Raw genomic sequence first — 15,566 nt, 5'->3', positions numbered from 1 at the left:
GCTGTCTTGGTCACAGATGCGTCAGCAAGACGTGCACCAATAACTCTTTTTAACTTTTGTATGTCACCCATAATGGTGTGTGCATTGCAAGAATTTGATGTAAGATTTTGAGCTTGTATTCACTGCTGCAGAGAGTCTTATTTATTTGGAAATACTTCTGTACAGGAACTAAACAAGCTGTGTGTGTGCATTTGCACATCTGTGTCAGCAATCAGTGCAACTTAGGGCGTTTTTTTTTTTTACACAACAGCACTATTTGGTCCTGTTGAAACGGACTCTGATTGGTTTGTATCCTTGCTGCGATTGGATTGAGCAGATGTGAAAACAGTAATCGCACTCAAGTTCGGATCAAATCAATCGGACTGAGACCTGCTAGTGGAGGTGGTCTTGGTTCGATCCCAAACGAACTCTGGAGCGGTTTACTTATGGTGAGAACGTGAACCGGTCTTGATCCAACACAGCTAATAAATTTACTTACTATTGCTTTTATTTCTGCAAATTGCTGATAACAGTAATTACCACAGCTATAAATAATGTTTTATGCTGTTTACACATGCATTCTGTGCTGCGTTCACTGCTCACAGCCGCTACATATAGACCTGCACTGCATGTCCTAATAAAAACGCTGTTTTTGAAAGTGCAGCATCAAATTTTCAGTGTTGTGTGTTAAAGCAGCTTCACACTGCACGGATATACACACTGGAACACAGAAACTTCTCACTATATTTACTTTCTTGCTCACACACCAGATAGCTCTGACCAATCAGAGGACCCTTGTGCGCACTTGTGTGGTTTATTGGTGTGCATTTTGGTGCGCTTAGGTTTATGCCTGTGTGAAACCTAACCGAACAGGGGGAGAAACGCTCCAAGTAAAAGAACTCATCAACTGATCCGGACCAGAAAACAACTACAGGTGTGAAAATGCCCTTATATAGTAAAATATATTTTAATAAAAAGCAGTGTGCACTAATATCTGAGCTTCTAATATAGCCTGTCCTGCTTTAAGACCTACAGATTGTATGTACACAATTTATTGCTTCTCATTCATTTTAGCTACTTAATTTTTTAGCGCTCTATTTTTTTAAATTATTTTAATAATTTGTGTCTTTATCTGACTGCTTTACATTTTAGCCTGTCCACTTATCCTTTTATTCTGAATGATTTTATTTCTCCTTATTTAAATCTTATATTGCTTTTGTCATTACATTTTTATTGTTTTGTTTATAAAGTTCCTTATTTTACTTTTAGCTAAAAAAATACTTTAAAATGTGTTTAAATTTTAAAGTCCCTTTAAATTGTAAAGGCACGGCTGCATTGAAAATGAAGGGGTTACCCTCAATGTATGACCGAGTAAAATAAAGGTTAATTGATCTTTATTATTATTTTTTTTAAACAAACATTTCCTTAATTTGCTTAATTACATCGTAAACACTGGTTGGTGCTGAACTTAATTTAAAGCATTCTAGCTCCTAAGTGAGAAGCTTAACAACCAGCGGGACAAAACCTAATGAGGGAAGAATGGTCCTGACACTGGGGGACCAGACTCCGCCTCTTTTCCAAATGCAGCCAATCAATGCAGCATCACAATTTGCACAGAGGGAAGCACCAGATCCCCAGCTCTAATCCATCAGCCATCAGACACCTGTGCTGGCCAGCATCACAGTGGGAGTGATGAGGGGAGAGAGCGCCACCTACTGTACCCAACCAGTGAGAAACAGCATGGCCAACTCTCTCTCTCTCTAACCATGAGAGAGAGAATTAAGATTACAATCACCTGGGGACTGTTAACCTGATTTCCCCAAAGAAGAAATAAGGAAACAAAAATACTGCTGATTTTCTTATGAAACCAGGCCTTACCTGCTGTTCCATTGAACACCTTCAAGGGAGCGCTGTTTAGCTTGAAAATACTACGGCAAACCAGTTTCAGCTTCTCCACGTCCAGTTTATTATCTCCTTTAGGATTCTCCAGGAGAACCATGCCCTCTGGAACACACAGAAGATCAAGTTCAAATATTACAGTGGACATCAGACAGGGAGGATTATGCTATTTACTTTTGGGTGGATTTTATAGCTTTTTTTATACTTTTATTCCTATTTTTTTCCCATTTTATTCTCAATTTAAGCAGACAATTACACATCCCACTCATTTGGACTCCCCCTATCACTAGTGATGTGGAGAGAGAGCACCATCTACCCACCCAGAGAGAGCAAAGTCTACTGTGCCCTTTCAGGGCTCCGGTAGCTGATAGCAAGCTACACGAACAGGATTCGAACAGGCAATCTCCTGATCATAGTGGCAGCGCTTAGCCTGCTGGACCTGCTGGTCAACATTTTTATAAATACAACTAATTTGTAGAGAGCTTAGCTTTTTTATTTTATGCTAATACACTTACGAAAAGCCTAAGCACTTGTTACACATTAAGCATGCTTTTACCCACCTTGCTGCTTGTTGTTGAGGTTGATTTTAAGGTTGACGTGAGCGCAGGCAGGGCCAGTGAGAGGCGCTCTGGAGACCGCTGCTCCCTTAACGATGGTCAAATCCAGATCAGAACCCCTCAGCTTCAGCCAATAAAAACGGATAAATAAACGATCAGTTAAAAGTGTTAAATGTGTTTTCACTTCAAAGTAAAAGCGTTATATAAAATACAGTACCAGTCAAAAGTTTGGACAAACCTCCTCAATCAATGGGTTTTCTTTCTTTTTATGATTTTTTTACATTGTAAATTTAATATTGAAACACATTAAACCTATGCAGGAACACGTTGAATGATTTTGGTCAATAAAAAAGAGTTAAAAAGACCAGAAAACGTTTTATACTTTAGATTCTTCTAAGTAACACAATTTTCTTTGAGGACAGATCTGCACACTCTTGGTATTTTAATCTCAGTGTCTTCATGAGGGAGAGTCACCTGGAATAGTTTTCTCAGAGTCTTAAAAGAGTTTTTGGAGGTTCTGAACAAGAGTTACTGCTTTTCCTTCATGCTGTGAAGCTCCAGCTCATCCCAAATTACCTCAAACCACCATCTCAGTTAATCAGGTGTAGATCCGGGGATTAATGTGGAGGACAAACACTTTTCTTTTATTGTTTACTACATAATTCTATGTGTGTTTTCATGTGTTTACTATTAATCTACATATACAAAAAATAATATCAAAAGAAATAAAGACAAATATTGAATGAGGAGGGCTTATATAGTATTCTGGTATTGTGTCTATGGACTCATCATTACAGTAATTATCCTCACAATTTTATTTTGTCCAAATAAGTGAATGTATACCCTATGATATTGTTATATTATATAATATACCTATAATGTGTCGCTTGATTAATCTCCTTAAAATTTAAAATGTTTGCCCAAGATTTTCATGTTGAATAAAAAGTCCCACCAAATTACACAATATATGAAAGAATCAGACTGCATTAACAAAAAAAAAACAGCTGAAGGATGTAACCAATAGATCTTAAAAAGAGATATGCTAACAACTTTAACATGGCTTTTTTTTACTAAACTTAATATTTTAAATAGTTCCATAAACACTATAAACGGACCTAAAATACTCAGTGTTTAAACATTTAAAAGAGGTCTTTCTCAAAAGCTCTATTGCAATTCCCTTCTTTCTCTAGTAAACAAATAAATTTAGTTCAATGTGCATTAAAATTATCCTTCAAGCTACAGTGTTAATATATTTAACAGGTATATAGTTACTGCTCTTGAAGTTTTTTTTTGGACCTTTTTATCCAGAGTTTTAGGGAGTTTTATCACTTATGCTGAATAAATGATTCTGTACTCAGGACCATTTCTGGGATCGTCTGGCGGGTGAGAAACTTTTTTCCCAGCTGTGGATCGATTGTGTAATTCCATTCGTCTGTTTCTGAGTGAATAATAGCTGTTTGCTGTTGTTTTTCTATTTTACTTGGATAACAACTTTCATATTTCAAAGAACAGCAGCAGGAGCTCCTCAGATAAAGTGCTGTTCTTATTTCTCTCCAGACAGGACAGAGTGTTTGACTCCAAAGAGCTAAGCTACAGTCACTGCAGTGTGCTAGCTTGTTATGCTAACTGTCTCACATTAGTTAGTGAGCTGTATCTGCTTCTTTGGCAGTGCTGTTCTACACAGCGATCTACAGCGCCTCTAGCGGTAGGGTGGTATGTAAAAAATTTACAAGTTTAAGAGTTTAAATTTCCCCCTCTGGATGAACCGATATACCGCCGGCAGTCTTCATGTAATCTTATTATAATATAATATTCCCATATTACTGTGGCTGTTGACTCCTCATTACTCATTACTACAATGTTTGTCCAAGAATCCCGCCAGGCAAAAGCAAACTTTTCATTAGAATTTCATTATGTTATATAACATCCCCATATCCCTCAAATCAGTTCCAGAGCTCTGCACCTGAGTTCTCTCCTGGACGATCACGCTGGCATTCTTGGGTACGGGGTACGGCCGGAGAGGGGCTTTAGTGGTGGCCAGGACGAAGTCTGTGTGAGCCTGGATCACTTTATCTAGATAATCTCCTGCAGGTTCTGAGCTGTAGTACACCGTGATCTCATCAGACGGAACCAGGTGACCCTGAGAACAGACAAGAAGGAAGAAGCGCTGATTTATGCAGATTTATGCACTTAAATGCAGCATCTTCAAGGCAGGAATATTTAGAGTGTTGTTTATGTGTTTCAAAAAGAGAGAGAAAATACATATATAAACCTCTCAACATCAAAGCTGGCATGCTGCTAATTTTGAAAATGCCTATTAAATGCTTATTCTCAGCGATGACCCCTAAATATGAGTGTGTAGTTTAGTAGTTTGGGCAGTTAGGACTGAGAATTGCTTGATCTTTCAATTGAAAAAAAGGTTTTATACACTGATTAATCATAACATCATGACCACCTCCTTGTTTCTACACTCATGCTTTTTTCCCGCCTCAATGATCATATAAGACACTTTGTAGTTTTATAATTAATGACGTTAGTATTGTATCGGTTTCTCTGCATACTTTTATATTACTTTATTATCCTCCTTTCAGTCTGTTCTTCTATTCTCAAGACCATCATAGAACAGCTATTATTATTATTTGGGTGGTGGGTCATTGTTCTCAGCACTGCAGTGACACGGCGGTATGGTGGTGGTGTGTTAGGCCCAATCCCATTTCACCCCTTTGCCCTACCACTTAGCCCTAGATTTTCAGAGGAACATTCAAAACAAAGGGCTATGATAAATCATTGACAATATAGCTTCCCAGGAGACCAAATAAACTCACAATTTTAAGCATTTTCCTTGTTAAAAATTAAGATAGTCACTATATTACCATAGTTCAATGTGTAGGTTCAAATGTTCTATGGCCATTTTCTTTATATCAAGCATAAAACAATTGCTAGTGGTTTAAGAGAGTGGAAAAGAGAGAAGTAGAGATGTGCATACAATGTAACAAACACATTTAACCGCACACAATACTCTACAATCTGCCTTTTCTAGTTCTTTAGATTTTAAACACGGATTTCTATATTACCTGTGATAGATTAAATTACTGCAGAGAGCTGCTGAGGAGAGTTTGAACAGGCTTCACTCCTTCATAAACATTAATAACATTAGATAAACTTGTAGCTGTTAGTGAGATTGGGGAGATAATGTACTCTGTCAAATCCATTAAAATTAATTTATATTTTATAGTAAATACATATTTGAATAAAAATAACTTTCTTAGACAAACAATAATTGTAGGGAGGTATCTATTTGAGGAAGAAAAGTACAAGTAAGAAATATATACAAGTATCCTAGAATCTCCTGAACATAACATCAGCCGGTTTGATTCTTACCTATAATATATATTTTTTATTTTTAGTTTAATATTGGTACGTCAAACTATCAAAATGTACTGAAAATTGGTCTTGGGGCCTAATTGTTTAGCTGTCCTTACCAGTAGGAAGTACAAATGGAGGGCATGACAAAATATAACTGAATAATCGACAAATAATCTGAAGATTAGTCGACTACTAAAATAGTCATAAGTTGCAGCCCTACACTACAATCTATAGAACTATAAAGTTTCCTATATGATCACTGGAGGTAAAAAATAGAAAAACGGATAATGGATGTGAAAATAAGAAGGTGGCCATAATATCACGCTACAGTTATTTATGTATTCATTGTGAAAATTGCCCAAAACCTCTATGCAGTGTCTTTAAATGCTGCAGTTGGCCACAATACTGTAAACATGCCTTTCTTTTTTTCTTAAACTTCTTTTTCTTTTACTGAGCAATCAACCCCCTTCTGGCTGGCACCTCTCATCTAAGGAAACGCTGAAAAAAAAGAAGGGGGCCTAATTCCCTCCCATGGAAAATTCCTCCCGTTCTTCAGAGTTTCAATAAGAGAGGAATTCAGGCTTGGCAGGGTGCCAGTGCCCTTCCCTTTAGTATGTATGTACGTACACACACAAACTCACACACACACAATACACACATATATACGTTAGGTATACATATATATATATATATATATATATATATATATATATATATATATATATATATATATATATATATATATATATATATATTTACCCCCCGCTACATCAGGCCGCCACAGAGGCCCGGAATGGAAAAAATGCTTGTTTATTAAAAGAAGAAAAAAGAAGAAAAAAAGAGAGTAAAAAATAGCACACAGAAGGAAATCCGTCTTACTTTCCCGATTTCCACAACACTTCAAACAGGCCGGCCCGGCCCGAGTGGACTCGGGGGTAATTAAGCTTATTAAGTCCACGCTTTTATGATGGTACAGCTCGCTCTGCTCCACGCTCTTGTAATTCTGGAGTGGAAAGATATTTTTTTTCCCCTCTCTTTTTCGAGGCAGAGGCAGCAGCGGCGCTCAGAGCCTGGGAAAAGCAAATGAGCCGGACCCCAGGAGAGCAGAAAAAAGGCAAACAAACACTGGGCGGACCCTGCGGAGGGATGCCAGCAGACTGGAGATGAGAGCCGGGCAGCGGGAGGAGAAGCTGCAGCAGCAGACTCTGCGCCAGCCTGCTAACACTCAGCTGACCTTGGGCAAATTTCCTCCAGAGAAAACTGCAAATTTCATACGGCGAGCAGGACTGAATGACAGTAATTAATCTGGAGACTTTTAAATAAAGCAGAAGACGATAAAGGAGGAGGTTGGTGGACACTGCAAATGTGGTCAATCAGCTACAATTTATGTCCAAATACAAGCGATAGTAAAATCAAATGGTCAGTTTTCAGCCAAAACCAGTGACCGCAGACTCTCATCAGTCTGGCCTTTTTTTTAACTCAAACTCATTGAAGGACACATTGTAGAATGTGTTAGACTCAAGTATCTCATTAAAGAAATAGCATAAAGACTTTACTACATCACTAACCGGATACCCCTCTCCAGAGTGGAATCACATTCAGCATATTTAAGAGTTTTTAATGCTGGATAAGCAGCTCTTTTCAGAAAGGCGATTGGTAATCATCCTCAAAAACACTGATCGCTCTGCCTCTAACAAAAACACAAGAGGTGGAAAAATATAGGACTCTGCCAGGTGTGGGCTAGAGGGGTATAAAGCCAAAACCCAGTGTTGAGTTGTTCTCTGGAATGATGGGGATGAAGTGAGGCAGTGATCATCCAGTAGAGACAGTTACTCCAACAAAATCAGGATGTGTTGATAGCTTGATTAATGAATCAACAGCATAGTAAAGCTTCTCACCTTCTTACGCAGTTTTTGGACGCGGTTGATCACTTCACGCGCTACGCCTTCATCCACCAGGGACTGGTCAGGAGTAAAGTCCAACAGTACTAGGACCTGGAGAATCAGCCAATATTATTATATGTATACTTAAATCAGTGAATTAATGTAATCCATTTTTAAAGTAAGATAAAAAAAAAACATTTCAACACCAAATCTTTTAAAATATCACAGAATTGAATATTGACATTTTAATATCTGTGGTGTACATTTAAAATTTTAAATTCATGTATTATTGCATGATTAATCCTGTCCGGCTTTCATATGTATGGCATGAAAATAATGTAAATAAACTCTTCAAGCTAATAATGAGCAAATACAAATATCCAGTCTCATTACCTGGGCATCTGAATGAGCTTCATATTGTGCAGCAGAGCCAGACGTCTGGTCGAAGGTGTACATCAAACGCAGGTCCTCCTCATGCAGCTCGTGGCCGTCCACTACAATAGTGCCTGTAAAACAGCAACACATGGGTCACTATATGATGTGACAGTTATCATGCTCTAATGATATTTATACCATTTTACCATCTGTACTTTCTGCCCTGATATAACTGCCCTGGACAACAGCACCTACAGTTATTATGGAAACATCCATAAACTCGGTCCAGACAAGACTATAGAACAGCCACTGTATTAATGCCACCTAGAGGCCCCCAGAGGGCACTCCGATAGAGCAAAGTGCTTAAAACAGCTGATTTTTAATGTGGTAAAATACGCCTGGATATATCGTACTTTTCGTACTATAAGATGCACTTAAAATCCTTAAAATTTCTCAAAAATCGTCAGTGTGCCTTATAATCCAGTGCGTCTTATGTATGAATTTAACCAGTCAGGTTGTAAGGAGCAGTAAAGCCACTCCGCTGAAGTACAGCGTTATACAGGCAAATGCTAATGCTCCAGCCTTATTGCTAGGGAAATTTGGAAATCTAAGCTTACTGTAAATAAACGGAAGAGCTTTACTCACCCAAATAAACAGTTTTCAGGAGAGAAATCTGTTTTGATTAACATCTCATTTAATTTTAAAAGGAAGTTTTTTATTACAGTTTTGTTAACTTAGCTTAGCTTCACTTAACTTAGTTAGCTACCGCGATACCACCACCCAGAGGCAAGACCGGCTGATTTAGGAGTTTCTTACAGTGTCTCTTAAAATGCGCTTTATAATTCGATGCGCCTTATGTATGAAAAAAGATCAGAAAATAGAGGATCATTGATATTGTGCTTTATAATCCAGTCTGCCTTATAGTGTGAAAAATACGGTATGGCACTCGTAAATCTACAGTGTGAACAGGCTTCATCTTTTAACCCTTTTGACACTGTATATAAGCACATATTCTGTTTTTTTTTTTTTAATCTGTATTAGTGTTATATTTAACATAAGTTTCATAGGCCCAAAAATTGAACCCTGTGGGACGAGCATTAGGATTGATAAGTTAATAATGAATTTAGTTTTCAAGGGGTTAAGGACTCGCATACATATATCAACATATATTTCCAGAAAGAATAAAACATAACCTACGTTGAATGACAATGAATAGTGCATGAAAAAAAAAAGCACATAGCAGTCATTACATTTCTATAGCCAAACTTCAGACAGGTAACTGATATAAAACTACATGCAAAAGTAAGTGAAATGTAATAATAAAAAAAAAATTCAAATTTGTTCCACTTCAATTCATCAGGAAATAAAAAAAGTCTTTGTTGTAACTTCGGTTCACTCAGTTCAGTACATCATGCTTGAAGCGACGCAGAACTTTACTTTACTCATCTAACTCTGCCTCCGTTTCCCAAAACAGCGCTTTCATCCAGGCCTGACCCAATCAGGTCGCGTTCCTCCACCGTATCCAGCGTTCCAGCTGATTACCCAAACGATGTTCTACATTACAGCCGTAAAAATACTTCCTAAAGCTGGAGCATCAAAGCGTGTCTATCAGATCCTCACGCTAATCTGAGATTTTCACACTTCTCCTTCCCTCCCGAGTGCAGAGGCAGGTAACACTCCGCCTATTAACAGTCTCCGCCCACTGCAGACATGGAGCACTATAGCCATCCAATTCAGTACACAAAATGGCACTTCCTGTTTGGGCATCAGAGTACAAAAGGCCTTGCTATTGCTACTGTTTCTGTTACCTCAGCTGACTGATTCTACAGTATTAGAATCTACAGTATTATTACTGTTGCTGCTGTATATCAGAACATGTGCTTCATGTGGACCTCCACACCTTTAAATAAAAAGTAAAATCAGGAAAAAATATTAAACAAACCTATTCAGTGTTCAAAGAGTAGAAGATTGGTTCTGCCCCTGAGTTTGGGTTTGGCTCTTTTTTGACCCACCCCTCCCGGAAAATGAAGATTATGATTGGCTGTGCCATATCGTATCGAGTGCAATAATATCACCAACATTTTTGAATACAGTGAACGATATTATACTCTAAAATATTGTGTTATATCACCCACCCCTAATTATCACATCAGGCAAGGGTACTACTTTTCTGCTATTTTTAGCAAAAGAAAAATTCACACTGTTCTCATTTCCAATTCTGTATTTACTAGAGACAGATTATATCTGTCTAGTATTATTCATTTTACTTTAGTCCTGGATATATGGAGATATCTGGAGTGCATTATTAGAATCATGACATTCTGCATCATTGACTTCTGTTACAAATCTGATAAAAAAAAAGAAAAAAAAAAGAAAAATCTCAGTTTGCATATCATATCGTATGCTATAATAAAATCTAATTGGAGTAGTGTAATTTTTGTGCATTCTTGAAATAATTTTTCTAATTTAGAGTTTTGTCATATCGCCATGAGTATCGTTATTGTGCAAATACCATGAAATATCGTGATATTATTTTAGGCCCATATTGCCCACCCCTAGTCTGGCCCTGTCATCCCACCCCTAACCTAAACTGAAGATTCTGATTGGTTACGCCTCAATCGTCCCATCAATCCTTCCAAAATAAAGATTCTGAATGGTTCTGCCTCTGAGTCTGAGTCTATGTTGTCCCACTCTTCCTGCTAAATAAATATTTTGACTGGTTTTGCCCAAGTTTGGTCTCGTTCCGCCGAAATCTTCGAGATCTCTCAGCAGACCAGTACTCCTCGCTGGTGACTGACAATATGCCTCCACCAGGCTCATTTTCATCACTCAATGTAAATGATGCCACTGACACTCTCTGCTCCACACTAAGCTCCTGTTTGGACAACCTCTGTCCTCTTACATCTCGAGCCATTAGCTCAAACAAACCGCAGCCATGGCTTAAAAATGACACACTCAGGGAACTACGCTCCAAACTCCGAGCTGCCGAAAGAAAATGGCAAAAAAACAAAAAACAAGCAGACCTAAAAAATTACCAACTGCTCCTGGCTTCTTTTTCAGCCAACCTCACTACTGCTAAAGCTGAATTTTATCACAATAAATTCTGCTCTCTCACAGACTCCCGGAAACTATTTGCTACATTTAAATCACTACTCAACCCTCCGCCTCCTCCTCCGGCTACCTGCCTTACGGCTGAAACACTTGCCTCATTCTTTACTGGCAAAGTGGCGGCCATCAGCAACCAGTTTACTGATGCACAATGTAGCAGTCCTACTACATCCTCTACTCCCCGGTGTCCCTCCACCGAAGGCGGTGCTTTCTCCTCGTTCACTCCTCTCACTGAGAACGACACACTGGCTCTCCTAACACGTAGCCGTCCTACTACGTGTCCGCTTGACCCAATTCCTTCAAACCTACTGCAAACTATCGCACCTGCAATCATTCCGGCTATCACTCACACGATCAATGCCTCTTTAACTTCTGGTGTATTCCCGACTGCTTTCAAACAAGCACATGTGACACCACTGCTCAAAAAGCCTTCTCTCAACCCCGCCCAGGTTGACAACTACAGACCGGTCTCACTGCTACCCTTTCTCTCTAAAACACTAGAAAGAGCAGTTCTAAATCAGGTCTCTGGCTTCCTCTCCCAGAATGACCTTCTGGACCAGAACCAATCAGGGTTCAAAAAAGGACACTCTACCGAGACGGCTCTGTTGTCTGTGACTGAAGCGTTGAAAACTGCCAGAGCTGCAGGTCAGTCCTCAGTGCTCATTCTGCTGGACCTCTCGGCCGCATTTGACACAGTCAACCATGACTTCCTGCTAACTATACTCTCAAACATGGGGATCGCAGACAATGTGCTGTCATGGTTCAGATCGTACCTCACTGGGCGCTCGTTCAAGGTGTCGTGGCTAGGACAGCTGTCCTCAGCCCGCTCCTTATCCACTGGGGTTCCCCAAGGTTCGGTACTGGGACCCCTTCTCTTCTGCATATACACCACCTCTCTTGGTCAGGTTGTTCGCTCACACAGATTTTCCTACCATTGCTTTGCTGATGACACCCAGCTATACCTGTCGTTCTCACCTGAAGATCACTCAATCTCTGCACGGATATCGCAGTGTCTCTGTGACATATCCTCATGGATGAAGGAGCATCACCTTCAATTAAATCTCTCAAAGACTGAACTTCTGGTTATACCAGCAAAACCATCTTTTCAACACAACTAATCTATAAGTATCGACTCTCTCTCTCTCTCACCGACAAAGGAACCTGGGTGTTCTGGTTGATGACCAACTCTCCTTCACGCACCATGTGGCCTCAGTTGCTCGGTCCTGCCGCTTTGCGCTCTATAACATCCGAATAATTAGACCGTTCTTGACGCAACAGGCCACCCAACTCCTGGTGCAAGCGGTCGTCATCTCACGCCTCGACTACTGCAATGCCCTGCTAACTGGCCTCCCGGCCTGTGTAGTAAAACCACTCCAGATGATCCAGAACGCAGCAGCACGTCTGGTCTTCAACCAGCCAAAACGGGCACGTCACCCCGCTGCTCATTGAGCTCCATTGGCTACCAGTTGATGCTCAAATCAAATTCAAATCTCTTACAATCGCCTACAAGGTGATTACAGAACAGGCTCCTTCCTACCTGCACTCGCTCCTGAAGGCTTACGCTACCTCCCGGCCGCTGCGCACCTCCAATGAACGTCGCCTCGCTTTACCAAACACTCACACAAAGCAATCCAGACTGTTCTCATACAGAGTTCCCCAATGGTGGAACAAACTACCTTCCACTACCAGATCAGGAGAATCTCTCGCTATCTTTAAGAAACTCCTGAAGACAGAGCTCTTCAAAGAGCACTTACTCTCTTAACACCTCTAACACACTAACTACTTCTAACCTCATTTCCTTCTTCCCCTCCTTCACTCCTCTATCCTATTATTCCCCTTTGACCTCCTTTTATCCCTATCCAAAGATGTTTTACCTTTAAACTTATTTTACATTGTACTTGACTATTGTAAGTCGCTTTGGACAAAAGCGTCTGCCAAATGTAATGTAATGTAATGTAATGTAATGTAAAAGTTTGGGTTTGGCTCTCTTTTGTCCTGCCTATCCCCTGAATGAAAATTCTAATTGGTTCTACTTTAGAATCCTTCAGAGAATGAAGATTCTGATTGGTTCGGTCTTTGATTCTCTCTGTTGTCGCATCCCTCCCGCAAAATAAAGATTCTAATTGGTTCTGTCTCTGATTCTTTGTTGTCTCACCCTCCCATTGAAATTAAGATTCTACTTGATTCTGCCTCTGCATTTGTTTTTGCTCTTTGCTAAACAATATGAGCTGTACAGGACTAGGATAGTTGAAGTAACTTAGCCTTAGCATAAGTTTGTTTACCAAAAAAATGTCTTCCTTTCTCTATGTAACTTTTACTCAGCCAAACAATCTACTGTGGCTTTCTTCATCTCTATATGGTTTTAATTTAATGTAGTACTGTCAGAAGCCTTTGTTGAGCATTGAGGAATGTATGCAGTGCCCTTTACAGTGCCTTTCTCTCAGTTCTCACTTCTTTCAGACTTCCCCCAGCATTCCTCATTTCAAATTAAAAGCCCTTTGCCTGCAGAGTTTTGTTATTTCATGATGTGATTTCAAGATGTTTCATAACATCCTTAAGCAGCGGCCAACCTATACAAAATTCATGTAGCAGAAACACTGATAAATGTAGAGAAAGTAACACTCATAGATGAATTATTAATTAGCAGGTGAGCCATATCCATCCACCTTTCTCTCTCACGGAGTGGTATAGGGCATATGCTGCTATTACTCTCTTAAACTCTGTGAGTGTTGGGAGTGATGAGTCTGCAGATCATGAATTATAGACAGAGGGTAAAGTAAAGGATCTCTTCTCCACCCCTCCCACTGTTCCCACAACCTCCAGCTCACATAGGTGAGACCTGAGCTCGATACACTACGCACCAGTCTTCTGGAAGACCTCCAGCTGCTCGCTCTTCAGCTCCTTGATGGACGCGGTGACTGACTTGAATGCCCCCTTCAGCCTCTTGCCCAGCACCATGTGGTCAGGCTCCGCCCTCAGCCGAATACCATACTTGTCTTTGTCGGTGGACAGCGTGAGCTGGCGGACGTTCAACTCCTGGATGGAAAGAGTGAGGGAGTGGTTAGGGGTGGAGCTGAGAGTGCGCAGGGTAAATATAGTGTTACAGTAAACTGCCTCTACATCTTAGTGTGCCCGCTCATCACTCATCTACAGCAACAAAATGCCTTAAGAGTAAAAACGCAGACCGCTCTGGCTGATGGACCAGAGTGAGGATATGAATCAACATTCCGTACTCTGAAAATGGCCAGTGTATCAATATTAAGTTAGCTTATCAATATCAGAGGACTTTACACAGCTAAAGTGCTATTAGCTAAATGGACAGCTACCCATTTTAGAGTTTCAAACAAAACAAAAACAAATGCCCCTGTCATTTTTTTATAATATGAATGCAGAATACATTGTGCCACCATTTATTTGGAGAGCAGACCAGCCAAAAAACTCCCCTTGTACTAAATATATCCTAAAAACCTTTGAGACACTTTAACAAATTTTGGATCTTAATTTATCGAGTTTCACTTATTCATTTTAAAATGTCTATTTGTGGTTTCTAGTATGAATGAATGCCATGTGAGGAGTTTTTTTTTTTTTTGTGAAAAAAAAAAGTGCTCTGGTGATCCGGTAGAATGCTGCTTTAGTCCGGTGGAGGAGTGGGTGGGACTAGTCTTAGAGTCTCTGTTAAACATGTAATCCACCGGAGATCCTATGTAAACCTATAGTTACACACAGAAGTGGATAGTCCAGTTCAAGAAAGCAAAAATCCACCCCGGGGTTGGCTGAGTTACAGCAGAGCTGCCCAGACAGTTGGAACAAAACCTTATCTCGCTTACTTCTCTTCGTACTTCGCTGGTGGTGTTCCATAGACAAATTCTAACCATTTTCTCCACATCATGGAACCCCAGTAGACATGATTAACACTTGCTGACTTTGTGCTTCAGCGACTACCCTACACTTGTTTGTTGTTTGTTTGTAGTCTTTCTCTCCACTGACAACAATAGGTAGGTTTTAGCCCTTGCTTATCAGGAAAGAACCAAAAGGCTTGACCTTGATGACAGAATCGTTCGACCATAGCTATTCACTCTGTCCAATTTATCCATTACCATAGCATAATAAGCGGTGGTCATAATGTTTTGTCTTCTACAGTGACAGTACATGTATTCAATCCCCTTAAAATGTATCAGATTCAGCAGGATTAGTAAACAGCACTTCTTACTTCAGTTAGTTTGTGCTGATTCTAAAAATCCAAAACTTTGGACGGGAACTGTATCCCCCCGCAGTGAAGGACATGCAGACGCGTAGCGTCGTCAAAGTCATTTGAATAAAACATGGTAACTAACAAGCCCATCTCGGGACGGATGCTCTGCGTGAGCTGCTGGAGACCACTTTTATCTTCTTCCGTCTT

At 39.9% G+C, this 15,566-nt stretch overlaps 1 protein-coding gene across 2 annotated transcripts in view; it reads right to left on the bottom strand.

Moving 5' to 3' along the window:
- iars1 (isoleucyl-tRNA synthetase 1) overlaps nt 1-15,566 on the bottom strand; it is a 147,805-nt gene that overhangs the window by 14,066 nt on the left and 118,173 nt on the right. For both annotated transcript variants that reach the window (XM_022682414.2, XM_022682413.2), the window contains exons 26-31: nt 14,029-14,203; nt 8,078-8,190; nt 7,700-7,795; nt 4,399-4,575; nt 2,439-2,559; nt 1,858-1,983 (exon numbers count right to left, since the gene is read on the bottom strand). In XM_022682414.2, the coding sequence (XP_022538135.2) occupies nt 1,858-1,983; nt 2,439-2,559; nt 4,399-4,575; nt 7,700-7,795; nt 8,078-8,190; nt 14,029-14,203 (808 nt within the window). The remainder of the gene's footprint in view (nt 1-1,857; nt 1,984-2,438; nt 2,560-4,398; nt 4,576-7,699; nt 7,796-8,077; nt 8,191-14,028; nt 14,204-15,566) is intronic.

This window comes from Astyanax mexicanus, chromosome 24 (genome assembly GCF_023375975.1).
Source record: "Astyanax mexicanus isolate ESR-SI-001 chromosome 24, AstMex3_surface, whole genome shotgun sequence".
Taxonomy (NCBI): domain Eukaryota; kingdom Metazoa; phylum Chordata; class Actinopteri; order Characiformes; family Acestrorhamphidae; genus Astyanax; species Astyanax mexicanus.
Note: the sequence above shows the minus strand (reverse complement) of the source record. Positions and strands in the feature narration are given on the sequence as shown.